The 27,846-nt window shown below is 41.0% G+C and overlaps 1 protein-coding gene across 4 annotated transcripts in view; it reads left to right on the top strand.

The window, feature by feature from the left end:
- RASSF3 (Ras association domain family member 3) overlaps positions 1-27,846 on the top strand; it is a 104,870-nt gene that overhangs the window by 22,576 nt on the left and 54,448 nt on the right. For 3 of the 4 annotated variants that reach the window (XM_005480564.4, XM_074539795.1, XM_074539794.1), the window contains exon 2: positions 2,992-3,116. In XM_005480564.4, coding sequence (XP_005480621.4) covers positions 2,992-3,116 — 125 coding nt within the window. Of the gene's footprint in view, positions 1-2,991; positions 3,117-5,904; positions 6,120-27,846 lie in introns of those variants that run through there. The other variant, XM_074539797.1, reaches the window with a different exon arrangement.

The following is a 27,846-nucleotide window of genomic DNA, read 5'->3' as shown; positions in this document are numbered from 1 at the left end:
TGTTTTAGGGAAAAAAAACATCCTTTTTCTAATCTTGCTTATTAAACTTATAAACAGTATGTTAAAATCTAGCTTAAGATTGAAACAATTTTAGAGATGAAGCTTATTTAAAGATGAAGCTTTCACATTTTTTGTAATTATGCCTATAATAGCCAGGTGGAATTTATGGGCTTGTCTTGCAAATGACATTATGGACTCACAAATTAAAATGAATATAAATGGCAAACAAAATAACATTGAGAGTTAATGTTTCCTAACTGAATAAGTAATCCTGTTTCAGAACACTGTTTAGCTAACAGATTTTCTCCTAATATTATTTGTGCATTGGTGCATGCTCAGTACATACAATTGTGCAGTCACAGGAAGCTGGGGAATTAGTGAACCCTACAGATTGGTAGGACATTGCCCATGACCTCCTCACCACACAGGTGATGTGCAGTAGCTGCTTGTCCAGACGTGGTCAGACAATGGCATAATGGCTGAATTTTGCCAGCTTTGCCCTGACTATGGGTGTTAGTTTGGGTCTTCCTCCTTTAGCCTAGAGATAATTTTCATAAAACTTAATTAGCTTTTAGACCATTTGTAGTTGAAATGGTCAGCTCTGTCAGAACTACAGCGGGAGAATTGAAAGGTGGGCATACAGTGCAATCTTATAACCATTTTTTTCTAAAGAAGGTAACTGAATGTGCAAAGTAAAAAACACAGAAATTAAGGGAAAAAGAAGAAATTAAAACACTAGTTTCATTTGACCTTCTTTTGCTTATGCAGTGCAATGTAATTTTTATTTAAGTGCTCCCATCCTGGCTTTCTCATGGAGATGCCCTGTTCTCTTTCCTGATAAACACTGGCTCCGAAATTTATTTATTCCTCTTGGCTTTTCCACTGTGTCTTATGGGGTTCCTTCCCAAAGATAAAATACTTCACTTCTCAAGGCATCCATGAAAATGAGTGTTCTCTCTCCTCCAGAATTTCATGAGGTACATGAATCATCTGAAAAATAATCCCAGCTGCATAAGCATAAAACATAGCCCTGGGAAAACATCATTTGGGTCAAAAGCACAGTTCTCCCTGACTTCAGCTGCAGTTGGGAATACTCCATGTTTACTAAAAGTTGGATAAAGGAACTCAAATGCATAACCCAGGAGAAATTAGGCAGCAACTGAAGCAAGCCTCACGTGGCTTGCCTGCAGCACACAAGGATGTAGGGACAGCTATCATTTCTCCTGGGCACCCTACAGCTGCCTAACCATGCTCTTTATTTGTCTCTGTAGTCTTCTGTATTGCTTCACCTTTATCAAATTCTGTGGTAAATACAGTGACTGTTTTAGAGAGTTTGAGTCTTTTTCAGATTTATACTGCAACAGGGTCCTTTGTAACCCATAATTAGCTGGAAGCTATTTGCTGACGTGTCAAGAGGAGTGTGACTTGAGATACAGTGATATTATTGTGATATAGTTGTTGTGATGAAGTCAGTCTGTTTTAAGATCAAATTATCCCAATTGTCTGCCTCAGTGCTGATCCAGGATGGACTCATTATGCTGGGTTGCTGTGTTGAAAAAGTTTTGACAGGCTGACTTTGTGCCAAATAAATACAATTAATCTTGCCTTAATGCAAGTGTAACATAAATTCTGTATCAGGCACAGGAATGTGATTACAGGTTTACACTTCATCCACATTATAATTTTTACTTTTGAATGGTCTGATGGTACAGGGGTCTTACAGGGGTCTTAAAGATCCAGTCCCTAGCCACGAGGAACATCATTTCAGGGAACACTCTGCTGTCTTGCCCCGTAACACCATGATGAGTATGGATATTGGAAATGCAAAGGTTCAAGAATTTATTTTTTGCAATGAGAAACTAATTAAACATAAGGGAAACTGAAATTTTTGAGAAGCTGATAAGGGAAAAAAGAGCCCCTTCAGAATTCATCTTTTGCTATAAATCTTGAAAGTGTAAAGCTTTGTAACAACAATGGGAGAAAAACAGTAAGCATAGCTTAGTTAGAGAAAATTAAAGCATTTCCTCCAAAAGTCATTCTTGGAAACGGCTGAATTGTTTTAGCCGAAATGTTCTAAAACAAACAGCATGATGTTCCCCAGCATGGAAACTTGAAGTACAAGTGGTTGCTCTTTGGCAAAATTATAAGCAATTTAAAACCTAAAAATAGAAAGTGACATTCAGTCCTAGACAAAGATGGCATGGTGAACTCTGCCCAGCTTACACAGAAAATCAGCAAACACAACAGGGCTTCAAAGCAAATACAAGCTGGTTCTGCAAATACTCCTAAAGTGATTCTTTCTTTGAGATTAGAGGGAGTATGAATCATCTATTTCTTACTAGAGATAGAGCCATCTGCCTGTTATAATGAATTTACATTTCTAATAGCCATCTTAGTTGACTTTAATCACCAGCAAGTGAAATTTCTGAATTGTTACTGAAGGCAACTATTTGATTTATCAGCATAATTAAGTTTCAGATAAGCCCCTTACTCTGCTTTCAATATTCATGCACATATTCTTATAGGTACCTAGAGCTTAAAACATGAAAAACCATGTAGCAGTAATTCTCTGTTCTGAGAACTGCTCCTTTCATGCTTACATTACAACAGCTAATACCCAGTTTGTGGCATGGACCTTTTGCAAGACCATCTCAGAGAGGCAGCGCTGGTCTGGCTAGAGAGCTGCTTGAGTGCAGGCCTGTCAGTGTAACACTGGGAGGGAGGTGTGCGGCTCTGTCACCTTCGCTCTGGTGAATTTACATCTCCAGCACTGTGTAGCTATTATTATCTTTGATACGGGCGGGGAGGTTCACTTGAGAGCTGGGTATTTCTCTGAGGTCACGTAGCAAATGAGGATGTGTCTCACTCCTATGTTCTGCCTGCAAAAGCCTTATTTCTAAATACCATTTAAATTTCTTTCTTTTCTTTTTTTTTCTTTTTTCTTTTTTTTTCTTTTTTTTAATCCCTGGTGTCTGTGTGTGGGTGTTGAAGATTGCAGGTACACCTGCCACGCTCACTGCCAAGACCTGGTGCACCTGGGCTGCCGGCGGAATGGAAAATTAATGGACTGCCTTGCCCCACATGACACCTTAGATTCATCCTACAGCAGCAGTCAGGTAAGAGATCTGCTCGTGTAATTACTGCTTTCTCTTGTCAGCTCTGTCCTGAAGTGTGGTCTGCCTGCCTCACCTGCCTGCTCGGGAAGAATGTCTCAGGCATGGATTTCCCACCCGGTGCTGTGATTTTGCAGCACAGCTGGGTCGAGGTGCAACTGGCTGCTGCCAGCTGGGTCACTCCTGCCCCAGTCAGTTTTCAGCTAAAAGACTGAAAAGTAATCCCACAAAACAGTGGTTTTCCTGTTGGTTCTGGCCACTGTGGGGCCATTTACACCTAATCAGTAGAAACCTCTGAGATGTCACCTGTGATAACAACAGACGCCCTCCTGTTTTTATTTTTAGGGGAGAGGGAGGATGAAGAATTGTGGCAATTTTTTGTGTAGAAGTTCCTCTTTTCAAGCCTTTTATTTGAGCACCAAAAAACCCCTTCATTAACACAGGTCGGGTCCAAACTTAGAGTGTTACTGTTTTGACTGAAAAGCATTATTCAAAACATAATTAGTGAAAACAAACTGGTATATGCACATCCACAATGGTCAATTTAACCCTTTTACTGTCTTTAGAACTCATATTGAAGAAATGTCCTTATTGGGGGAAAGGGTTAAAACCCAAACAATCCCAGACACAGCAATCATTGGTAATGCTCATTTTATTCACTTTATTCACTGTAAGAATTTATGTTGTTCACTGTAAGAATCAAGAGAGATTGATAGAACAGCCTACCCTGACTTTCATTATCCACAGAACTGCCAAGCACAGGCTGCACCATGCTAAAAGTGACCAACTGTAAAATTTGTGCCCACCCAAAACACTTCTGTCTCCAAGAAGTCTCCTCTTCCCATCCTTCTACCCCACCATAAGATGCATAAGTTCATTAAACTAATGTTCTGACACACACCAGTTGTACACCCTGTGTCACTTTTCCTACTCAAGGGATATAATTTAGCAGATTTGTGGGATGGGTTGTTTGGGTCTGTGTTGGGGTTTTTTTTCCAATAATGTTGTACAGAATAAACATTTTTAATTTAAGTTAAGCATATTTTGGTATCTTACTAAGGTCTTAAAAGACAATTTTGTATGGCAAGAAACTATAATTCTTGTGTATTTTTTTCTTGTGGCGTTGTCCATAGTATATAGTGGAGGGAGTATAACTGCCCTCACAAGCTGCCCAATTATGTACACGAGAGATTGCTCCATAAATATATTAACACACTACAGCAGATACCCCTTGTAGACAGCAACTTCTGCTTTAAATTTTTCTTTTCTGAAATCAGTCTGGTCTGAAGAATCAAACAGATGCCACTTGTCTTCAAAGTCAAGACTATCTTCGTACTTTAATTTACCACTAGTGGGATATGCAGACACAGGTGATTGTAGCCATAGCCCTATTTAAAGGCAGATACTAAATAATACTAGGGAGGGCAAGGCAATCCTCCTTGAGGATTGCAAAAATTTATTCTGAGTCAGCTCTGAAGCCCAGCAACACAATCACTAACTAAAGATGATGCACTGCCATTTCAGTGAAATAGTCTGAAGACACAGAAAGAAAAGCAGGCTTAACTTGGTGGGAAAAGCAGCAAGTAATATTAATGCACAGTTGAGATACAACCCAGTGCTTATATTCCTCTATGATGATCACTTACTCACTGGTGAATCAACCAAAGAAGTATTTTTTCAGCGAATTCCAAATTAAAAAATAGTGCAATGCTTTTCCTTTCCAGCTTCCTGTTAAGCAAAATTCTTATAGCATATACAGAAGGCCTAAAATCCAGCTGGGAAACATTTGTGATGGACAAAGTTAGACTTTATCCTCAGCACTTGCCATAGACATGTCAGACAGATTCCAGGAAGCATTTTTATAATTTTATTTTTTTAGCAGGAGAAAAAATGGAACTTGCTACAGACTTATGTCAAAACCAATTTTTATGAAATGATAATTCTACCAAAAAAGTAAGACAATCCAGCTAAGTAAAAACAATATTTAGTAACACAAAGATGTGTAAAGGCTTCTAGTGACTAGAGTGATTGTTCAGGATAGTCCTGAAACAGGCTGCCCAGGGAAGGGGTGAAGTTACCATCTGTGGAAATGTTCAAAAAATGAGTAGACATGGCACGTCACAATATGGTTTAGTGGCTTTAGTAGTATTTGGTTGAAGGTTGAACTTGATGATCTTGGAAGACTTTTCCAACCCTAATGATTCTAAAACTTCTGAGCACCCTTGTTGAGCTTGGTGTGTGCCCTCCAGGTCATCCCTGAATTTTCCCTGCAAGTGCAGCATTTTATTTTGTAGAAGCTCCACCCAACTGTCCAGCCCCCCCCAAACTGTGACTGAGGACATGGTGCCTCTCTGTGAGCTCTGTGTGTCTTGCTGTTGGGAAGACTGAATGGGAATAACTCAGATGCTGAAAGGCAGAGCAGCAGTGATGGAGAGGAGGAAGCACAGGGCAACACAGGTTTTGGAAGTGTGGGTGACTGTCAGCAAGAAAATACAACGGGAGCAGAGAGAGAAGGGCATTAAAAATAATTATTACTGAAAAAGACACGCACAGCTTGCCTGTGAGAGATCTATAAAAGAGCAAGTGCTGTCCTGGGTATGAATACTGAGCAAGGAAACAGTTTCTTGCTCTTTGAGCCTTACAGGACTTAGGGGAGCCAAATTTCATGTGCATTTGTTTGTGTGCAACAAGCCTGCATCAAAGAAGTACTGTTTTTTCCTACTGATTTCCTTCCTCTTGGAAGAAGCCACACTTTGGCTGCTTGCAGTGGGTGACAGTTGTTGCAAATCTCTTTCCTCACTAGCTGTTTGGGTCAGTGTGTGCCTGACAAGTGATACACAAAAGATGAGGATTCAAATGCTATTTTCAGCATCCATCATCCACTGGTTTTGAGGCAGCAACCATTTACATGCAGAAAACCTGGAATGTTTCCTGTTGGGTCATTTTCTTTATGCACGGCTGTCCCACATGCACAGAGCAAACGGAGCTGCCACAGGAATCTGCAAGGTTTGAATTTGCTCCTTCCTCTGCTACTGACCTGCTCAGACCACTTTGTCTTTCTAGGACTTGTCTACTTCTCTTGTAGGTAAAAAAGAAATTAGAATTTTAAAAAATAATTTTAATATCTCTGAATGGGACATTGTTGCAAAAGCTGACATTAGGTTACTATTTAATTAAACACAACTCTCAGCTCAGCTGCCTTCTCAAAATTACTATTTTCTTCCATGCTAAAATTTCCTGGACTTTATCAAACTTAAAGGTGATTTTTAACTTTCTGTTTAATGTTTGAACCTGCATCTCATGTATAAAACTGAACAGGTGTTTAGTATAAGGTCGTGAAGGGGTCAGGGGATGGGAAAAAGATGATGGTAAAAAGACTGAACCTATCTTCTTTACAAAATTATTCTTGCATTCTTACTCTGTGGATGGTGTCTAGTCTGCAGGTTTTATTTAGATGCAGGACTGTGTGCTTTTGAATCTAATCTTCCAATTGTCTTTACTTTCCTTGTTTTGGTTGATATCAGGGAGTAGTCATAGGAGAAGGATCAATTCCACTTCAGGTGAAAGCTGAGCTGCTTCCTGAAGCCTCTGAGGAGAGGCACTCCAGGAGCCAACCTAACACACAGTCCACCAGATCAAAGCAGAGATTTTCTTAAGTAAACATTATGAAGGGTTTATATTGAGGACTTTGGATTCTCAGTGCCACTTGCTGTCTTTTACAGAGCTGTGTGCTGCACTGCATTTTTTGCTAAAATAGGCATTAGATTCTTGGCACAGAACTTTTCCCAGTGATGCCTGCTTTTGCTTTATCTATATCATGACTTTGAAAATCACATGACATGCAAAACCAGTTAATTTTGCATGAGCTATGCTAGTCAAATGCAGAGTTGCAAAGATCACACATGTATTTGGGAATGCGTCACCTATACAGTGAACATCAGTTTAAATTGTGAAGGGATTTTGCAGGAACATTCAAATTTTTTAGTATTGCTAACAGACTATATACAGTCCTGGGATTCATGCCTTTTCTTCCTGGGACAACTGCTTTGTTTTGAAGTGCATTCTTTTAAAACACTAAAGCACTAGTTTGAAGTCATTGTATTGGCACTCTTGTGCTGGTACAGGTTAAAGAGTCATGGCACCTCTGTATTTGCATATGCTCCTTCAAACACAGAGAATATTACTTTGTGATGACAGTAGGCAATGCTTTGAACTCTAACTCTCTAACAACATTTCAGATTGGGCAGGCAGTGTGAATTTATCTCCTGCTTGGTACAAACTGCCCTTCACTCTGCTGCAGTGACCTGGTGGTGCCCCCAGTGCAGCAGAGCTTGGTGCCCAGCTGAAGCTCCTGGTCCTGAGTGCTTGTTCATGCCTCTACACTCTTCTGTGTTCCCCTTGCTCTTCCACTCCCAGTGGCACCAGGATTGCTGGTTTTGGACAATGCTCTTTCAAAATGGGTCAGGAAAACGTTGTAGCTTCTAACCTTTGTCCTTGCAAAGCCCAATCAGCTCTTTAGTTCTCAACACAGCCTGCAAACAGTGCTGTCAGCACACCAGGGGCTGGGTGTTGTGATGTGGCTGGAACACCTTAAACTCCAAATAACCTTGAACAAATGTCATGTTGAGACACAGTTTGAGAATCTAGACTTAAGATTTCCCTTATGGGAAAGAGGAATTTCTTACAGGCTCTTAACTGCTGATTTTGCAAAGAGAGTCTACAGATTTCCAGTGGATTTCCCTCCTGTGCAATTCTGCCAGCAACTGGAGCACTTGGGTGCACACAGGAGTGGTCAAACAGTCTCAGAATCTGGAATGTGGTCACACAGCTTGACTTTGTTAGCAAGTCATTGGAGCTCAAAAGACCTAATTTTTGAGCTTCTTTTTCTCAGTGTGTATATATACACACATAAATATTTCATTATAAAAAGGTCAAGGAAATTCCACTATGAAGCTGTTCTTACACATCGCTAAGGCAGCGGGGTTAAATACTTGAAAACGAAACTCAGAAAGTCAAACATACTGCAAGTACCCAATGGCAGAAATACATAACTCAGGTGAAAATTGTGTGGCCCTAGATGTTTCCCTCCTGAACACACTTGCTATAGAGATTAAAGAGGAAACAATGTATATAGGTTCTCTGTGGTGTTGTACAGAGCACTCAGAAAAAGCTGGGGAAAGAGTTGCCAATTTCTTCCACAAACAAGCAGACTGGGATGAATAAAGCTCCTTTCCAGCAATCCTCCTTGTGCTACCACATTGCCAGTTACAGGCACCCCAGCTCTGACTGACATGCCTAGGCCTGCTCAAGTCTAGGAAGTATCAAAGCCATTATGTGGATTTTCATTTTTTCCTGTTTTTCTGTCATCCTAGATGAATCAAAAAGTGACAATTTTTTATGCATAAGTCACAGATAGAATTTCTTTTCTTCAAGTTGACAAGCCTTCCCAAAGAGGTCTCACTACAATCAAATTTTCTCAAAGACAGAGGGCATTCAGAGTTGAAGTTTGTACAAGACCTGAGGCACTTGATAAAGTATAGAATGAGATACAGGGTGTTGCAAATGACTTGGATAACGATACCCCCGGATTGCTTCAAATTGCATGAATGCCACAGAGAAGAATGAGAGGATCTCACAGTGCTAATTCAGAAACTTCTGGACATGGAAGGGCACTGAGGTTGTCACCTAAATGTACCTGAAAGTGGTTTCAGTTCCTTCCCTTAAAAAATATGGTTGTTGAACATTTCTTCAAAAATAACCCATGGAGAAAAAACTGACAAGACAGAGCAGATATAGGTGTGTGCAGTTCTTGATTAATAATAAAAGCTACCTTTGAGCTATTGATTGCTTTCCTCTACTAACTCTTGGTAATGGTGTGTACTCTGTACAATGGGCATGGGGCTTATGGTTCACACATTTCAAATCTATGTTAAACTTGGTTATGCTTGGTAGTAGTTGAAAGGACAAGAAGAAAAGTGAATTATGTTTGTTTTGGCAGGAAAAACGAGGCAAATTTTAAATTTTGACAGTAACTGCGAAAGCTTTGAAACCAAAACTGAAGCTGATTTCAGTTCTAATTATGTATATTACCCAGGTTACTATTAGGTAAATATATTTGGCAAGAATAAAAGGCTTGATCAATTATATAAACTAGAAATTAGTTCCAAGCTTTCAAAAAATAATTTGAGAGTTTCCACAACAGTTCCTGGGGCACTACCCTTTGCAACCCTCCCTTAAAGGAATATTATTAAAATGGGCTTTGCACAATGCTGACTTAAGGCCTTTAAACCATAAATTATTGCAACATTTTATAGAGTTGAATTTACTCTATCAGATATTCTTCAGTATTCTCTGGTACAAGCATAATGGAATAGTCTGTTGGGTTTTCTTGGGGTTGATGGGGACTGAGGCAGTAGTTGAATATTGCAAGTAGGATAAATAAAAAGACACATTTAAACAAGGAGAGGATTTTAGAACTCTGAGTAGACCTCAAAGCCCTGTAAGTACAGACTGGATGTGGCATGTGGTGAGGGGACTTGTATGATATCACCATGATATCACCAAACAGAGTTAATACTAGAATTGATATTTTTAACAGAATAAATTTCAGCTTCCTGGTGGAAATTTTCAGCCCACAGAAACAATCTGAATTGTGTTTGTACGCCTTTATGTTTTTTAAACTTTATTTTTAAAAAACACACATTTTTATCAGTAAATCTGTCTTTAACCTTTTTTATCTTAAGTTGGGCTTGTTGGGGGTTTCTTTCCATTTTAAGTACTTGCTTCATATTCAGGCCCAACCTTTGAAACAGAAAGGTAACAAGCTCACTGCTTTAAGCACACATTACTGAAACCTGGAGAAGGTCAATTATCAGTTGTTTAGCAACCAGATCAATTGTAGCTCTGATTTTCTAATTCCATTGAAGAAGCAGACAAGGCTTCAAATTAGAGAAAAATGCTCCTATTAGACAAGGGGAACATTTAAAATGTGCATTTGATTTTTTGTACAATTAGGTATTTTCATATTCAAGAGGTTTGTATTGTCTTCCTAGAAAATTTGTTTCCCTAAAATATAGCCAGCCTCAACCTGTCAGTTTGTCAGCTGCCATTGTAAGATCAATGTTCTTTTTCCACTATTTATTTCTAATACACATATTTTTTAACAATCTTTTCCACTGCTGTCAGTGTTGTGCCAGGTGTAGGATGTAAAATACGTAACATATTTTTTATTGTGCCAATTTTCTTCCTAATTTAGTTATTAATATCTTCCCAGTATCTCAGCAGGCTCAGCAGAGCAGAGATGATAACATTGCTAATTTAATGCAGGTAATGCAGTCTTGCAGGTCCTGTATGTTCCAGGTGGTTCTCCAGTACTCAAATAGCATTGCTGAATCATATTGCAGAAGAAGTTCAAAGAGAACTGATCCTCTAAAATGTTCAGTTCTGTGTGGGGCCTGTTGGTTGGGCTTGTGACTGTTTGCAGCAGAGGGATCAGAGATCATTTCTGTCTTACCTTTTTCAACATGCAGAGCAGGACAGCAGCCACGAGGACAGCTGGTTTTGATGTGGCATGTGAAGGCAAATGGATGTGGCATCTAAACTGGTGTACTTGAAGATGTGTCTTTTGCTGGTTTATGTTGTAGGTTAGATGGTATGTGGAAGCTGCACAGTTGCTGGGTGATAGATCACTGACCATGATAGTGTCCTGAGTGCCTTACTGAACTGTCAACACATGCAAAGAAAATGAGCACTGGTGGGGAAATTGTTAAATGGGGTGTAAATGCTGGGCCCTGCAAATCTGTGTCTCAGTGCAGTCCTAACACTGATTTTTCTCAGAAGTCCATATGCTGTAGATGACAGATGGAGTACTGAACTTTGCCTTTCAGTTAGAGACAGGCTGGCAAACAGAGTGACAGTGGCTTTCATTCCACCCTTCATGGCCTGATTATGTTTTTCATATCCATTAAACACCTCACTCTAAATAGAATTACCAGCAGCCATGTCAGGTTTGTCCTAACTTATTAGTCCACAGGGGTAAAGGGGTGACTGGCTGTGAAGTATAACAAGGGGCTGAAGAGATATTTAATATCAGACACTTTCTAGTGCACTTACTTAAGAGGCTGATTTTATTTTGCATTTGAATATTCAGGAAGGTAGCTGGGCTTGTGATATGATGCAGACTGCTTAATTCATTCCACATAGACCTGCCCTGAGCAAATAATGAGATGGCAGTGAGAACTGATTAGAAAAGAAAGTCAGAACTGTTGGGAAACTCATATCCCATGCTCTCAAATACTCTTCCAGCTTCACATTATCTGCCTTTTTTTTTTTTAAATAGAGTTTCAGCCTTTTTGTTTGACATATGGCATTAACAGCTGTTGGAAATATACACAGAAGAGATTGCTGCTGCCTTTTGACTCAGTGCAGGAAGGGCATGATGCAAAACCTTCCCTGGTGGGGAAGGAAGGTGGGGAGTGGTTTTTGATTATTTTTAATGATAACATTGCCGGGTGAAGATAGGAAAATATTTGTTCCCAGTCTTTGATCCAAGTAGCATGCCAACCAACAGTAACAAAGACAGCTGTTAGGAAATCAGGTAGACAAGAGAGCCCTATGCTGTTCTGTTTGTTTTTCTTACAGAAATGAAAAGTCTTGTTTCCCAGAGTGCAGGAATCAAATGACAGCAGGTAGCATTTTTTCATACTGATTCATGGCTTCCTCTGACTAGTAGTACTGCCTAAAAGCTGCCCTCCAGACCCTTCCTCAGTGCAGAAGAGCCCACTTATCCTCGGGAGTTCGGTTTCTCCCCAGCTATGTGCATGTGCTGCACTCTGTGTTCCCCTGCTCCAAGGGATCTCATTCTACAGTGAAGCTCCATTCTTGTATATGTTGTCTCATATCAGTGTGCTCCACAGGAATTGGGGATAGGAGCTTAAACCTTCCCCATTTACTCTGCAAATAGTGTGTTTAGGTGTGTAAAAATTCAGTGATGTAGTGCTAAAGCTTCAATATCCTTACTGGGAAAGGGGAAGCTGTCACCAGTTGCATGCCATTTAAATGCACGACCATGAAGTCCCACTAGTTAAACTTCTGGGGAGTAGTCTTGTTCCTGCCCAAAGCATGAAGAAGTAGCTGGTTGTCTCAGATGAAAACACGCTGGGTTCTCTTAGCACTTGCAGGACATCTCAAGCAATAGCTAGTTTGTCATGTTCCCTCCTCCCTTTTTATTTCAGCTATGGTAAGCCTGCATTCCTGCAGCATAAGGTCCACTGGGGATTCAGCACCCTGCTCCTGAGACCTTATGATACTTTACTGCCAAGTGAAAAAAGCTGCCTGGATAGAAAAGGCTGTTGTACAGTTTCTTGGGAACACAGAGGCAGAGATACAAAATGTATACTCCTACAAGCTTTTCAGATCTGGTTTCTTCCACAAATAATACACTGATAATCAGTTGCAATTGGTTTTTTGTTGGGTTGCTTCGCTGGTTTGTTTTTTGTTTGTTTGGGTTTTTTTTTCTGAATGCTTATTTCACAAATGATGTAACTGATGCAGAAAGAAAGGCTCCAGTCTTCAGGTGGATCAAAAGGCTAACTTTAATGAAAGTAGTGAGTCTTTTATAATGTGACTTGCTAAGGTGATACTTGATTGGTCTCAAAGTAGAAACATCTCACACGATTGGTGACTATGAATAGCACACTGTGAAGAACCATAACTATAAACAATGGTTTCAGAAAGAGAGATAATGATTGTTTTAATTCTTTCCTCTAAGATTCCCAGGCTCAGCCTGGGAGAAATTATCTCTGTTCTTTCTTCGACTGAACTGAGAATCTCCACATGTAACAAACCTTTCAAAAAATTAGAAAAAGTCCCTTTACCACTTCTTTCAAGATACACACCTTACATTATGGTTTTGATGTCCCAATTGGGATTTTCGATCCAACAGTAGTTTTGCATCCTGATCACCTTTCATCTGTGACCTTCATGTTACTTATGACTTATGCCTTGATTCCTAATGAAGAGGCCCCTCCTATGGATGAATTTTGGATCAGCTCCTGGCTCAGATGATGCTGGAGCCGTGATGCTTGGACACTGGACAGTTCCTGAGAAAATAAACCTGGCTGGTCTCTGCATGCCTGCCCTATTTGGATAACCCCTAGAGAAAAATGGAAAAATTACCTCCCCTTTGCATTTGAGAAGAAAACTCTCATCACGGGATCTCAAGAGATCTTCAGACACATGTATTTCAATTAGTCTTGGGAACCCATGGAAAGAAAGCTGCTCATGCCTGCTTCAGATTTTTTGCCTGCTGATATGTTGCAGTAAGATGGATAACTGGATGTGATTACTTGATTTGCCTAAATCATACCTTATACTTGTCCATCTTTTTCTCTGCTGATGCTTGCGAGTGCGTACTGTAGCCATGGTAAATCCCTTTTAAGGCTTTGTCTTTTCTGACAGACAGGAAGATACATACTCTCATTGATTATTTTGCTTTACAATCCTAGGTGAGAACAAAGCAGTGGTGATGGTTACCATGGGGCAGCAGGATGAAGTCAATACCATGCATCCTGCTTGGGGCTGACCTCACTTGGTTGACTCAGGATAAAAATTACTTTGTCTTAATTTCACTAGGCTTTTCTATCACAATTTCTTATCAGAAAATTCTGCAGCATTATTCCCTGGGGAAGGAAGACCAGTGTATCACAAGGCTGAACATTACTTTTATATTTCCCAGTACTCCTGAACTTTGGTTTAAAGGAACATTGCTTTCCAGTAGTTTTCTGTTTTCCATTTGCATTGTTCTCTTCCTTTGACCTTCCTTTTGCCATCCTGAGTAACATTTCCCTTTACAGAAACCTTGAAGAGAAATTTCCTTATCTGCATATATGACTAATCAGAAAGGTCTTATGATTATTATAAAGCAGTTTGCTGGAGGTGGGAATTAGAGCATGAAACAGGGGCCGAGGAAGCCAGATTTGCAGTCCTTGCTCTACTAGTGACTGATTAGTTATGGCCTTCAGCAAGAAAAATTGGACTTAGTTTTCAGATGTGCTGATTTAATTTTTAGTCTTTTGCCTCTGGTTTTCTTTTCTTCATTGCTTTGGGAGGAGGGAGTTGCCCATGTCATGCAAACCTGCTTTTTTTTTTTTTTTACCTCAAAATATGTCTCAGTCTGGGCAGTCAGAAGTAGAACCTGATTTTAGAAATGGTTGTAAGTTGTGTTCCTTACCTATTACCACAATGAGGATGAACTCTTTCTTGCAAAATGTTATGGGTGAATGAATGCACTAGGTGGCACAGAGTTATGAGTTCTGAGAACTTGATTGTTTCTTCTTTACGCTTTACCTGTAACTTCTGTGAATATCCCTGAATTTGTTAAAGAATCCATCATTTGGGGAAAGAAAGCAAGGTTGGTTTCTTAAAGCTGAGGATTACAGATGAAGGTAAATTTAGAATTAACTCAGTATGAGAGAGTGGAAGGAATAAAATCTCTGGCACTAGCACTTATGAACTATGATTTTGATGAGTTTTCATATTATTTTTCCCACAATCAGCAGATATAACTAAAGACAGGAACAATATATTGGACTGAATGAAGAAGAAAAAAGTGTTTTGAAAATACCTAGGATCCACACTTTCAGTTGTCATTTGGTGGCTGCTGTCGGTCTGAGAAGTGTCCTTATCATGACCCTTTGTGGGTAGGTCAGGAGCCCTCTCCTTTGGTTGAACCATCTTTCTGAAATCCCATGCTCCATCTCCCAGCAGGAACTTGCCAGGCTGTGCTGGGCTGCACAGCTCCCACAACCTGCCCTGCCTCAGCCACACCCCAGGCTGCTGCCAGGTCCTTCCACACAGGGCAGGAGCAGCCTGTCAGATGTGTACATCCCCCATGTGGGGCCAGAGAGAGGAACTCCTGCCAGGAAAAGAGAGACAGAAAAGGGACAAGAGGGGCTGACATGAGCCATCTGGATTTTGTATTCTGGTATCCTTCTGTATCCCATCAAGCTGTCTAGGCCTCCCAGAGCAGCCCCACTCTTGGGGATTCTTGAGAATCATGGGATTAGGCTAGACAGTGAAAAAGGAGATGTAGGGTCTAGCAGAGTCAGTAAGAGTACAGTAAAAGTCAGTAAAAGCAGAATTTTGCTGCAACAGATCCAGTTTCACTAACATTTTGTAAATATCAATTTTCTTTTTTTCTTTAAAGTATCCTCAACTTGCAGTTTTGAGCCTTCTTTGGACTGAGATTGCCTGATGGGGAGTCAGGACATGTCCCTGAACCATGGGGCCTCTGATTTGAGGAAAGTATGTGTGCCTCCATCCCACCCACCCTCAGGCTATCTGAATTTTAAGATGAGTTGGCCACAGTCCAATGGTGGCAGCATTTCATAGACAACTCCTCTAGACTGTGCTAAAGTGCTGTGTGTAAGAGTAGTCTTATTTTACACTCTTCTCCACAGTTTTGTTTCTTATAAGTCACCTGTGTGTTTTGGCATCAGTTAAGAAGGAAAAAAATCTGGCAGTTCTGCTGTAGTCAGATTTGGCAGTCTCACTGGTTACTTCCAGTAATTATCTCCATGTCACAGATATGCTCTTGGTGCCAGTTTTAGGAAAACCTTCCACCTTTTTGATGTTAAGGAAATAGATTCTTTAGGAAATTGTTTTTGTCTGAGAACAACCCCTTCTTTACAAATGCTCTCACTGTGATCTTTCACAAAAGGCTGCATTCAAAATTTGAAATATGCTGATGTGCAAATAATTTCAATAGCTGACCTGCAGAATCTGTTGGCAGGGCTGCTAGAGGCAGTTTGCTCTGGTTCCAGCTGCCTGCTTAATTTTGGCAGCTGCACGCTTTCTGGCCCAGATGCCTGCAGTCTCTTGTCCAAGTTAGGAGCTAGACAAACTCTATTCACTGTCCTGTAAGTGCACCTCAGCTTATCATCTACATGAAGCATTAGACCTAAAGCTTGGGCTGCCTTTTGCCTCCCAAAGTTATTTTAAATGGCCCCAGGAAAGCTGGATCAGGGATGTGCAGTGGCGGCTGTGGTTGCCGCAGCCCCACCTTGGAAGGGGCGATTGCAGCCTTGCCTTGTAAGGGTATCTGCATCTGCAGAGCGCTGCCAGCCACCCTGAGCAACAGCAGGAGGCCCTTGAAAGCAGCCAAGCACACAGGGGCAGCTCCTCTGACAGAGCAGATGCTGAAGCAGATGTTAAGGCCACACCGAGGACCACTGCGTGCAGTGTGGTGGGGTTGTGGCAGGAGATTGCTTCCAGGAGACAGATGTGAAATTCTTAGGTATGGCTTGCAGTGTTGGTGTGCCTCTGTGTTTCAAATCCTCACACCTCTGCCACAAAAATATTTTTAAAAGTTTTGCAGACTTTTTGTAAGTTAATTTAAAAACAGGTCTTTGAAACAAAGGGTTTTTATAAAGACTTTCAGGCCCAAAGAAAATGAAGGTAGATATCCTAATGCATACAGCACAGAGCATGAACTCTTTAACATTGTTCTGCTGCTATCATAAGTGATGTTTCAGATATGTTTTGAGGTCTGCATGTAAGACTGCAGGTTCACTCACCACTGACTGTCTTTGAGGTCCAACCAATGGAAAGATTTCCATTATCTTGTGACTCTGCTAATGTGGTCACATGTCAGAGGAGGGGAGGAGCACCCACAGTGTTAAGTTACCTGCGCATATGGACATAGATCTGTACATCTGTTGAGACACAGGAACATAACCTCTCTTTGGCCATGTGTTGCTGCAGTTTGCTCTCCAGGTCTGGCACTCCCGACACTGAGTGCAGGTGTGGAGATGTGGTGCTGCCCATGATGATGAGGGGGCCTGGCACTGCTCCTGTGGGACAAGAGGTAGAGCCTGAATGATGGAGACAGTGTATGGCTGATGAGAATAAGCACTGACCAGCAGAACTCAAGGACAAGGTGTGAGGAACAAAGAAAGTCCTTTTTAAAACAAAAGCCATGCACTGTTCATGCCAGATGCAGTTTTTTCACAGTTGGCATTGGTGGCATTGCCTTTGTAATGGCAGCTAGCCAGACAGATCTGGGATCCAGTTGGTAAACAGCATAAAAGGAAGTGCTTGTGGCTTATGCAGTCGGGTGCTTTGTCCCCAGTGTACTTTGTGCTCCTCTCCTACATGGAGCTTTCTGAGCTCTGACCAGTGACATCTTACCTCAGTATTGCTATGGTGGTCCCCTGCTGCCCCAGTACCCAGCTTGTTTTCCTCTTGGAAAGCTCAGTTTTGCCTGGAGGGGTGGCTCAGCTGATGAGGCAGCTGTTCTATTGTGGGAGATTTCAGCCTGGTTCTATTAAGGAAAAAAAAAAAGGAAAAAAAATTGGTTCCAGTTTATCCTAACCATCTAAGCCCTAAATTGAGGTGGTTCAGCAGCTGCCTCAGGAACAGCTGAGCTGCCTGTGCAGAAGGAACATAAACTTCCCTGAGAGGGGCAGCTCAGACTGCTAGTTAAGGGTAGGAGTAACTACTTGTGTCAATCTCTAGGTGCACAGGTTGTGTGGCACATCTCAATACAGCGAAGGAAATTGGAGTTGTGGGAGATGTCTCTGTGAGCCTGGAACAGAGCATTTCTATGTCAGTGACAGAAAAGAGAACGTGATGAAACATGTTGTTCAAATGTTGTAGGAAAAAAGCTATATTTAGCTGCTCTAAAAATTGCTAAGCATCAGACATGAGGGAGATGGCTGTGGCAACCTACGCTCTTCCAGTTTCACCTGTTGCAGTGTTTCTAAAGTCTAGAAATATCTATAAAATAAGTTACATAGCAGTTAAAACTTTCCCAGAAGAGGTGTAAACAAACTAAATTCACTTGCTGAAACAGTATTACTGAACTATGAAGTGACCTTGTGCTGTGTGGATTTGCTGTAATGCAAACCATCTGCATGCTGAAACAATTAAAGCCTTCACATCTCCTAGGAGTTTCCTTCCTCCGATTATAACTTATGTGCTGTGGTAGAAGCACAGAGGTAAACAGCTAGTTAGAGTGGCCCTCTCTGTCTGTGTGTCTGTGTAATTTTATGGTGCAGCACATACAAAACCATTTTCATTTGAAGTGGCAGCCAGCTTTCAAGTAGAAAATATAGCATATGCTTGGTACCAAATGCTGGAGCCATGGCTTGTAAGACAGCCTGAGTTAGACACATCTGCTCTGCTCCTCTGCTTCCCTTCCCCCAGCCTCCTTTTTGGATGTACAGAGTTTTCATGAAACACAGGTCATGCTGGAGAGGCAGCACTTGAATCCAGCCTGCTCCTGTGTAAGGCCCCTCTGCATGTGCTAAACTGAAGCCCTGCCTTCTGTAGGAGCAGCACCTGAGTGCACTGAGCCTGGGCTGGGTCTGAACTGAAAGCCTTGGATAGCACTTACACATGACTTTATAAAAATTGTATTTAATTTACTACTACTTTAGTTTCCAGAAGTTCAGAGTTTACACTCTTTAAAGCCATAAAAAATCAATCTACAGCCATGGCATTAGAGTTTGGATGTTGCTGTGGTGGGAAAATACCAGAGATGTTGCTTCTGTAGGATTGCTGTACAATTTGCTGTGTCCCACAACTGGCAAAGTTTCATATTCAAATCTCTGCACTATAAAACCTCTTTTTAACACATTCCTCCACCATTTATGTCCATACAGATGACAACAGCACTAAAACCTCAGATCCTCCCTCTTCAGATCACAGGAAAGAGTAACCATGCAAACTCAGTAAAATAAGAAAATAAATTTATTTTGTAGGAATAGGGTTTTTTCCCTGGAAAAAAGTTGTAGACACTAATTTTTAGAAAACATTCATTTAGATTAACATTCTAGACAATGTAAACATAAACCATGTAAACATAAGACTGTAAAATTAAAATAATTAAATATTTTTCTTTTAAAGTTAAGTCTGAAAAGTAATGAGTAGTTGCAGCATGGTTCCTCAGCCAGCCATGGTTATTTGTCTCAGTGGGCAAAGGCTTCCATCCTAGGGAGTGACCTCTGGCATCTGGCCAGGTCCCATAAAGCACCTCACGCCCACATTTCTCAGAGCAGGCTGCATCTTACATGCCTGTATGTGTGGATTCCAGGTATGGCATGTGTGTTTTATCTGTTCAAAGTGCCTGGAAAATATGTGGGGGGGCTGAGTGAGTGACACTGGTTGGGATAGTGTAAGAGAATGGTGAAATGCAGAAAAAGACTGGGGGGCTCCACACTGCCCCTCATGATGTGATTTCTGGTGCTGACTACCCCTGGAAGAACCTCTGGGGTTTGTTTTGAAGGAAATGTATTGATTTGTTGTAAAGAGGGCTCACAAATGAACTAACATGTGAAATAAGATTTTCAGAACACCAGACCCTGGGGCTGAGCTGGGAAAGGGAATTATTTGGCAATGTTGGTTCAAGTCCTCTAAATTGAAGGTCATGTACATGTTATATATAAAATACTACCTATAGCAAATAGACAAAAGATATAAATTGCTAGATTTATAATTTCCTCTGTGACCTCAGTACTGACCCATGTATGACCTCTGCTGCAGGCTAGAGAAGTAATGAGGGTCTTGGTCATGCCCTGCATGAAGGGTTTGCAGGAATATGTTAAGCTTGAGGCAGTCAGTCATGAAAGAGGCATTTCCCACCTTACAAGTACATGCCTTTGAGACCCAAATAGATCCCCTTTGTGTTTATTTTTTATAACATCACGGGGGTTTTGTTAATGAAACAGATGAAAAAAGTAATGTCAGCTTCCCTGCATCAGCCCAGGGCTCAGGCTCTGACCTCCTCACCCACTGCAGGGCGAGATGTGGCAGTCTGTGGGGGCATAAATGGCTTCTTTCCCTCGGGGTGGGAATGGTTCTCCTACTGCATTTAAGTGCATATATTGTTTTTTTCCCCTCTGGTCACCTCTTTTTCCCCCAAAGTGCTGTCTGATTGATAAAATGTAGGCAGAGGAGAGCAAGAGCCATACTGAGCTAGGATGCCTCTGGCAAGGCTACAGCCCCGTGTGATCTGCAGCTCTGCTGGACTTCTCATTGATGTAGACATCCACTTCCTGCCTTTCTCTTCCCTCCATATGTTAAATCTCCTAAACTGAGGATTTGTGATGCTGTGTGCACATCATTCCATAATTTTGAAAGAAAATTAGAAGCATCATATTTTCCTTTTGTTTTCTCTTTCCTAGTTCTCCAGTATCTTCTCAGCCCTGATACGCATACTTTCCTTAGCTGCCTTTTCACATAGATTACCTTTTAAATTATGTGGAAACCAGAGCACCAGGAATATTTCTCTGTCTGCCCCCCAGGGGAGCACTGACTTTAACCCTCATTCATGGAGAAAGTTTCCTAGACTTCAAGACAGACTGGAATCCACAAAAGTTTGAAATGGATTACAGAGAGGGGTGTAGGTGTATCACTTGGTGAGAAATTTAGGGTTTGGGATTTTTAGTATGTTGTGGATGAAAGCAAGATGGAGGGCACAGCGTGTCGTCCTGGGTTTCTTCTTCATGCTTCTTCTTCCTTCTTCTTCATGGGTTTGGGTGGCATTTTGTATTTGGGCAGAAAAGTCCAGATTGCAGCTCTTTGGGATCAGTTATTGGGTTAAAAGGGAAAATAATCTAGATGTCAGTTCTTAATTGGATAGTTTAGTCTTAAAAGACCTTGTAACAAGAGATTGTTGGCCATTTTGTGCCTTCTAATGAAAAGCTGCAGAACTCACAGTAGTGAGACTGTTTTACTGATAAGAAACAATAAACACCTGAGTGTGAACATGAACTACCGTCTCAAGTGCCTTCAATGCAGACCCAGAGAAACCAATAAAATTATTTTAATTTCTACTTTTTTCAGTATGTTTTTTCTCTAAATCTTCCTTCAAAATTAGAAATGTACATCTCAGCTTTCCTAAACATGTGCTCTTTTTTTCACACAGAAATCTCCATAGACATTTGTTTTTGTTTTTTTTTTGAATTTTATGGAACTCTGGTGAGGAAAACTTAGTTCTATTCCAAAATATTACCTTTTAATTTGGGTTTTACTTTGCTGACTTGCCTATTTCTCACTTCAAACTTTTCCCTCTTCCTGCTCTTCTGTCTCTTCTTCAGACTGTCTTACTTTTTTCTCTCTTTGCAGCAGTGCTTTCTCAGTGAGGGAGGAAGAGCGTGATAGCAAAGACGGCAATCAGAGAGGTCTTGGGTCAGTGAATGGGACACAGACCAAATATCAAAGGAGTTAGTGAGGTTTAGCTAAGAGAAAGCTTGATTCAGGTCAGAACTTTCAAAGGTGGTCACACCCTGCTGAAAATGTGCAAAATGTTGATCTTGGGCAGCCTTGTAGAAGCACAGAGGCCAAAGCCCAATCGCCCTGCATTGGCAGCTCCTCCATGGCCCGCTGGGCTGGTGAGCTGGGGAGGGAGCGGGCAGGCAGGGCAGGCAGGCTGGGCTGGCTCCACAGGCACAGGGCACTGCACTTCAAGGAGACTTTTTCCGGATTTTTCCAGCTAAGGGCGGACTGGACGGATTAGACAGCCATTTCAGCAAACAAGTTGTCAGATCTGTTGTCCTGTCAAGCAGCACTGTTTTTCTGGGACAGTTGTCTTCACAGTCTGCTGTTGAGATGATTTACTAGGAAGTCCTAAACTTGTGCAGGCAGCTTCTAGGGAATTTCCATGATCTACTGCAGTCAGACTTATTAAGCAGAGCAAAATGTCATCTCATACACAGTATGACAAGACAATTTCTAGTTCTTTGTCTAGGAAATGACAATTGGGATGTGATTCCCAGACCAGAAGGCCCCTTCCCCCACCAATTCACCAGTCTGAGGACAGATGCTGGGAATCAGATTGCAGCTACAGTACATTAGGGCTCACATTTTCCTGGTATCCACAAAGCATGCTGAGCTTCCACAGTTGTGGTTTCCATACTTAAAACAGAAGGTCCTAGTTAATTTTACTGCCCCGAGTATTTTTATACACTGTTAGCAATTAGGAACTGAATAAAAGTAGGAGAATGTCTGTTTTCTGTACTTTGTTATAGAATATTTCCTTGAGATTATATTCTCTCGTGTAATAGCTCTACTGGTTACCCTGGCAAGGCATGGATGCTTGCAGAGAATTGGATGACAGCACTCCCAAGGCTTTGAGCTTCCTTTATGCCAATGTTTGCTTATACTCATGTCTGACTACTCACATCAATGGGACTGTGTGAGTAAGGATGTTTATTTACCTGGTTATTGAGCTGGAGCGTCTGAGCTACATCTGGGTCCTGACAGACTTTGTCTGACATTGTTGGGGCTGGCTAAAAAGGCTTTTAGCATAAGCTAAAAAGGCTGTTGCTGCAGGGAATGGATTGCCAGATGGAACATGGCTCTCACCTTTGAGTTCCTGCTAGTACTGACATATCCCTGATCCAGCCTTGGAAATGAGAGTGAAGGGCAGGGCAATTCTCACTTCAGGACATGTGCACAGCTCTCTCAAGCCCCCTGATTAAACATATTTCAGACATATGAAGTATTTTTTCATAATTTGTATTATAAAATCTACTTTTTTGGATCTTTGACAAGAAAGTACCTGTTTAATAATGCAGTCTATAATCAAAAGGAGAGGAAGAAAGGAAAATTACTAACATGCCTATCTGTTTTGGAGCGCACTTCTGCCTAACTGGGATGCAAAAATACTGATAGGAAAATGCACACCAGTACAGCAAAGAACTGCTTTATCAGCCTTATCAAGGCTGATAAGGCAATGGGAGTCTTTCAGTTGGTCCCAGTGGGTTTTGGGGCAGGGCAGGATGTGGGAAGGTGAGTGCTGATACCACATGATGAGGCCAGACTCCATGTCAGTGTCTTCAAACTGCAGAAATAGTCCCTTGGGGAAGGGTGTACTTTTAGCCTTGTCCAGGCCAACACTGAGTCATCTTGCTTAGCAGAATTGATGACATATCTGTTTGAGATAAAAAGGTGTAGAATATTCTGGAAAGCTGTCAGACTCTAACACAAGGATGTTGGTAATTCCAAAACTGTTAGAAAGGTACAATTTTATCTTTATAGCTTTAGGTAGCAACAAGATAAAGAATCCTCCAAACTATGTGCATGTTTGAAATTATGAATAGCTGTATTGATTTCAGTCAAACTGTGGATTTAAGTAGGTGGCCATATATTTGTAGCATCACAAGAAAGGAGACAAGCACAAATCTTCTTGTTCCATTCACTTTCTCTCCCCCTTCAAACTAATGTAGGTCTGGCTGGTCTGAGCACAAACCTTGGGATGGGAAAGGTGAACTGACTCTGATTTCTGTTATCATCTGACCAGTCCAAGTATGGTAGATGAAAAACAGAGATCTGGTGAGGGACAATGTGCACACATATAAGTGATTACACAGGTTATTTTTCATTTCCAGCTATATCCCATTCTTTCTGAGGATTTTGGATGAAAAGTTGCACCAAAGGAGCTTAAGGTTTGGGCAGAATCACGAATTTGAAGAGCCAGAAAAGGATTCCTGACAATGCTGTCTAAGGTTGTGACTGCCATAACAAGTACCCCAAGGCATTTCTTCACCATGGGATGGGGAGAGGCTGTTTACCTGGCTCCTGTTTGTTTTCAGTCTGCACTCATGTGCCTGTGTGGCTGCAATGATCTTGTTTGAATTAACAACTTGCTGGGGTATGAATCAAAGGATAATTGTCACTGCTGCCAGTGGTACTAAACAGACCTGAGCCATTAATTCAAGACAAATGGGAGAAATTAGTAAACAGAAAGTTTACTGGTGTAAGGAGACTGCAGGCCTGAGTAGATGGTCTGTGTTGGTTGTATTTCAAATTTATTGCTTTTCTTTGATCATTTGAAATTACTACTGTTTTCAGCTGGAATGTAGAAAAAACTAAGCCCACACAATTAATTATTTTTTCCAGATTTAAAGGGACAGTCTGTTACAAGCTGTCTTTCTTCCTCTGCAACTTCTTTTTAGGACATGTTTTTTGTTATATGAGTATAATTTAAATAACTAACATAATGGAATAATTATATTTCCCAGTTAAATGTGTTACACAGAAGCCAAATCTAATGTGCTATTTAGCAGGAACCTCTTTGGATTTCACTCCTAAACATATCCTAAGATTTAGTCTGTCCCATAGGGACTAATCATCAATAAGACTACTGGGGTCAGGAACAGGGTTTGCAAAGACATATGAAGACAGAAAATGAGAGGGTAGAGAGACTCACAGCACCCCAGAAATTACAAAAAGGGTTCCTGAAACAGCCAGGGGCTGGGGGCATCTGGCAAATTCATAGCAGCTAGAATAAAATACTGCAAGGGTTGTTAATGAGACTCTTCCTGAAAAGCCCTGGTGAAACTGGAGGGATACTAAAGCAAACTTAGAGGGTGTAAGGGAGTTTAGTCCCAGTGATGACCTTTCCTTCCCTCAGCCCATGTCCTGCTTCCCTTCACTGCTCCCACCCACAGGATGCTGCTGCCCACGGCTGTGGGGCCACCACAGGTCCTGCTTGCCAGGGTGTCCAAGCACCCTTGCAGGATTTCAGCCAGGAGAGACTTAAAAGGCAAGATAGAAAAGGAGGAATTGTTCTCTTGAGATCTCCACATTATTTTTTAAATTATAATAGAAATGTAGTCTTAAATGCCACAGGACCCTCCGACCCAGGCCATACCTTGCTTTTTTCTTTCCTGCTCCTTTGACCCAATGCCCTTTGATGTGGTCTGGCACAAGCCTGGAGAGAAGACCAAGGCTTGTGTGCAGCAGTGACCAGCTTGGTCCCAAGCCTCAAAGCAGAATTACTGGCCAAGTCAATGTTTTGCAGCTTTCCCATTTCAATGAGTCCTCCCAGTTTCTCTGTCAGAGGGCTGAGGGGATGTTTTAGAAACATGTAAACATCATGCAGTTGGTAATGGAGTTAATGTAAACTCCATAGGATGTTTTATCAGTTGTCCCTTTGTTTAGTCTGGGAAGAAAAAGAATGGGAGGAACAAAAAGAGTCCTCACTTACCCAAAAGTTTTCTCAGAAAAGCCAGCAATGAACTGTTCTACCTCTGTTTCTTTTGTTAAGAAACAAATGGGCAGGGTTAAGGATGCAAAATAAGAGGTTAATAAAAGCTTTCTAACTCAATAAATAACTTAAACAGTGGAAAGGATGGCCTATAGTGGAGGTGGTACAGCACCATACTGTGTTGTAAGAATGGTTTAGTTAAAGGACTGTTAGGGATGGTGTAAAGTACTTGGTTATTCTTCAGAGCAGGAGATGAATTGACTGAACTAATAACCCGTGTAATCCTGTTCAACCATACTTTTCTGAGGTGTTCTGATTACTTCAGTAGAGTGATATTTTGATACAAATAAAGCAATAAAGCTGCAGGACCTTGTGAAGCAATTTACCTCTGTGCAATTTGATGTCTGGTTCTAAGGGTTATTTCAGTTAGGGTAGTTCAAAGTCCTAATTCTTGCCCGATTCATAAAGCTATTCACAGCTGTTTTGGCATTTAAGAAGTCAGCTTTCACTTCTCTGGAAGCTATGCTTGATATTTCATTTCTCTCGACTGATTCTCCAAAACCACAAAGTGCTTTAAAACTGAATTTTATCCTAGAAAGGAACAGTCATTTAAATTATTGTTTTTCCTCCTATACAACAAATCAGCGTATGTCACACAGGTTATCTTTGTCTGTGATTGCTTTTTATTCATATTTTATTCATGAGATTCTTGCTTTGAAATAGAGTGCCTATTACTATTTTAGGTTGTGTTACTTGAGCCACCACTTTTAACCGGCTACAGTCTAAAAATACTATGAAATTCTATCTATGGCATCAAGCTTTAATTAAAATAGTTCATTCTCTTTTTCTTCATGGGTGCCTTTGTAGCACTACTTGCTACTTGAACATAATGATTCATCTCAAAAAAGCATCTCCCTCTTCTCTTCTTGCAACTGCCTGTGTGATCCTATGATAACTGATTGACAGCCTTATTTCTTGTGGGATGGGATTATTTCTCAGAAGGACTGATGGAGAGCCTCGTAATGTTCTGTGTTTCAGATCTCACTCCTAGGCCATATTCCTTGGCCTTTAAGTTAATTTTTTTACTTAATCATTAATCCATAATTCTCCCTAAGAACAAGTATGCTTTCAGAAAGCTTATTACTATCCTGACACATGGCTATTTTTATTTTCATTATGAAGTGCTGTTTGCATTTTCTTTGTTGACTATTTAAGAGGCCTGTCAGAATAAACCAAAAGTAGTGCAAGTGTTGTAGTGTAGATGTTTCAGTGCAGCACCTAACAAAGAGCCTTGAATCAATTTTAGGTAAGATTAAAATTCTAGGTAAGATTAAAAAGTCAATTTGAGAATGTGGAAGAGTACTCATCAGGGGATAGAAACCTTAAAAATATAGGCAGAGAGTAGCCAGGGGACAGTGCAATCCACAAGAGTACCAATTGATCTGTAAGTATCACCCTTGAAAAATACTTCTTTTTGGGTATGTTGCTTTCAAGCACCAAACAAATCAACACTGAAAGGCATCACATCTGTTTGTGCCTTGATGTGAATTGTTTGGGTCAGTGCCACGTTTGAAAAAAAATTAAAGTAAAAAATGTCAAAATTAGTAGTCTTAAACACCGAGCTACAGTGGAGGATTGAACTCATACTGGAAGATATATCACAGAAAACTTAGACATATTTTTTCACTGTTTTTTGTTGCAGCTAGAGAAAATGATAATGTGAATTTGGTGCTATCAGTATAAATGATGCTTTACAGATGAGGTGAATGCCATGCCTTGCTGCTAGGGAATATATAAACTTGAGCCCAGGACTTGCAACTGATCTTGCACAGGTGAACTTGAGCTCTGTTGCAGCAGCTTATTGTCTCAATGATCCTCTTTGCCAGCCTCAAGTTCCACCCACACACTATCAGGTTTGAGACTGCAGCCAAGCAAACAAGCTATACACACAGTGCCCCTTGTTCCTGGTGAGTCCCTCAAGTGTGCCAGCAGATAATATATAAAAATACCTTTGTAGTTTGAAAACACAAATGCCATTTTTAATCACACCTGAGCCACTTAAAATCCTTCACCTTAACTGTGATCATGGACATGGGTCCCCAAAAGTTTTGTAAACTGGAGTTGCTGGGTCTCGGACAGGTTCAGAGGCATGCCCAGCAGATCTCTGGTGTGACTTCCTCTTGGCATGGGGCTGGGCTCAGCAAGCCAGGTAACACAAACCTTGTTTGTCTACACAAGCATTTTAATACATTTTAGTCGCATTCAAGTAACTTGGCATTCAACTTAAAGCTATCTTGCAGCTATCTTGCATACCACAGGGCTTTACAGTGCCAACAAGTAGGCTCAAAAACTGACACATCTGCATCTATGCTGTTAGACTCAATAATTTGTTTTTAAAAGCCATGATACCTTCTAATCTGCCAGATGCTAAACTCCATATGAAAATCTGGAAGAATCAGAGTTTATGGGAAGGTAAGGATTTAACACCTCCCAACTGACTGACCGGTTTTGGTTCTCAGTGTGAGTGGTTTTGCCAGTTTTGAGGTGACTTTATCAATATATAAGGCATACCCGGTCCAGGAGGAGCACTTACTGGCATAAACAGACCCATTCTCCTTTTGGGATAGAAGCAGCCACGCACAGCAAATGAGGAGTGTGTGAGGGATCAACGAAATGGGGAGCAGGAAGAAGGAAAGGAGATGTCCCAGATTACATCTGTATCTGAGTACTGAGACCACGGGA

The sequence above is a fragment of the Zonotrichia albicollis genome, chromosome 4 (assembly GCF_047830755.1).
Source record: "Zonotrichia albicollis isolate bZonAlb1 chromosome 4, bZonAlb1.hap1, whole genome shotgun sequence".
Classification (NCBI taxonomy): domain Eukaryota; kingdom Metazoa; phylum Chordata; class Aves; order Passeriformes; family Passerellidae; genus Zonotrichia; species Zonotrichia albicollis.
This window is presented reverse-complemented; position numbering and strand designations above follow the sequence as displayed.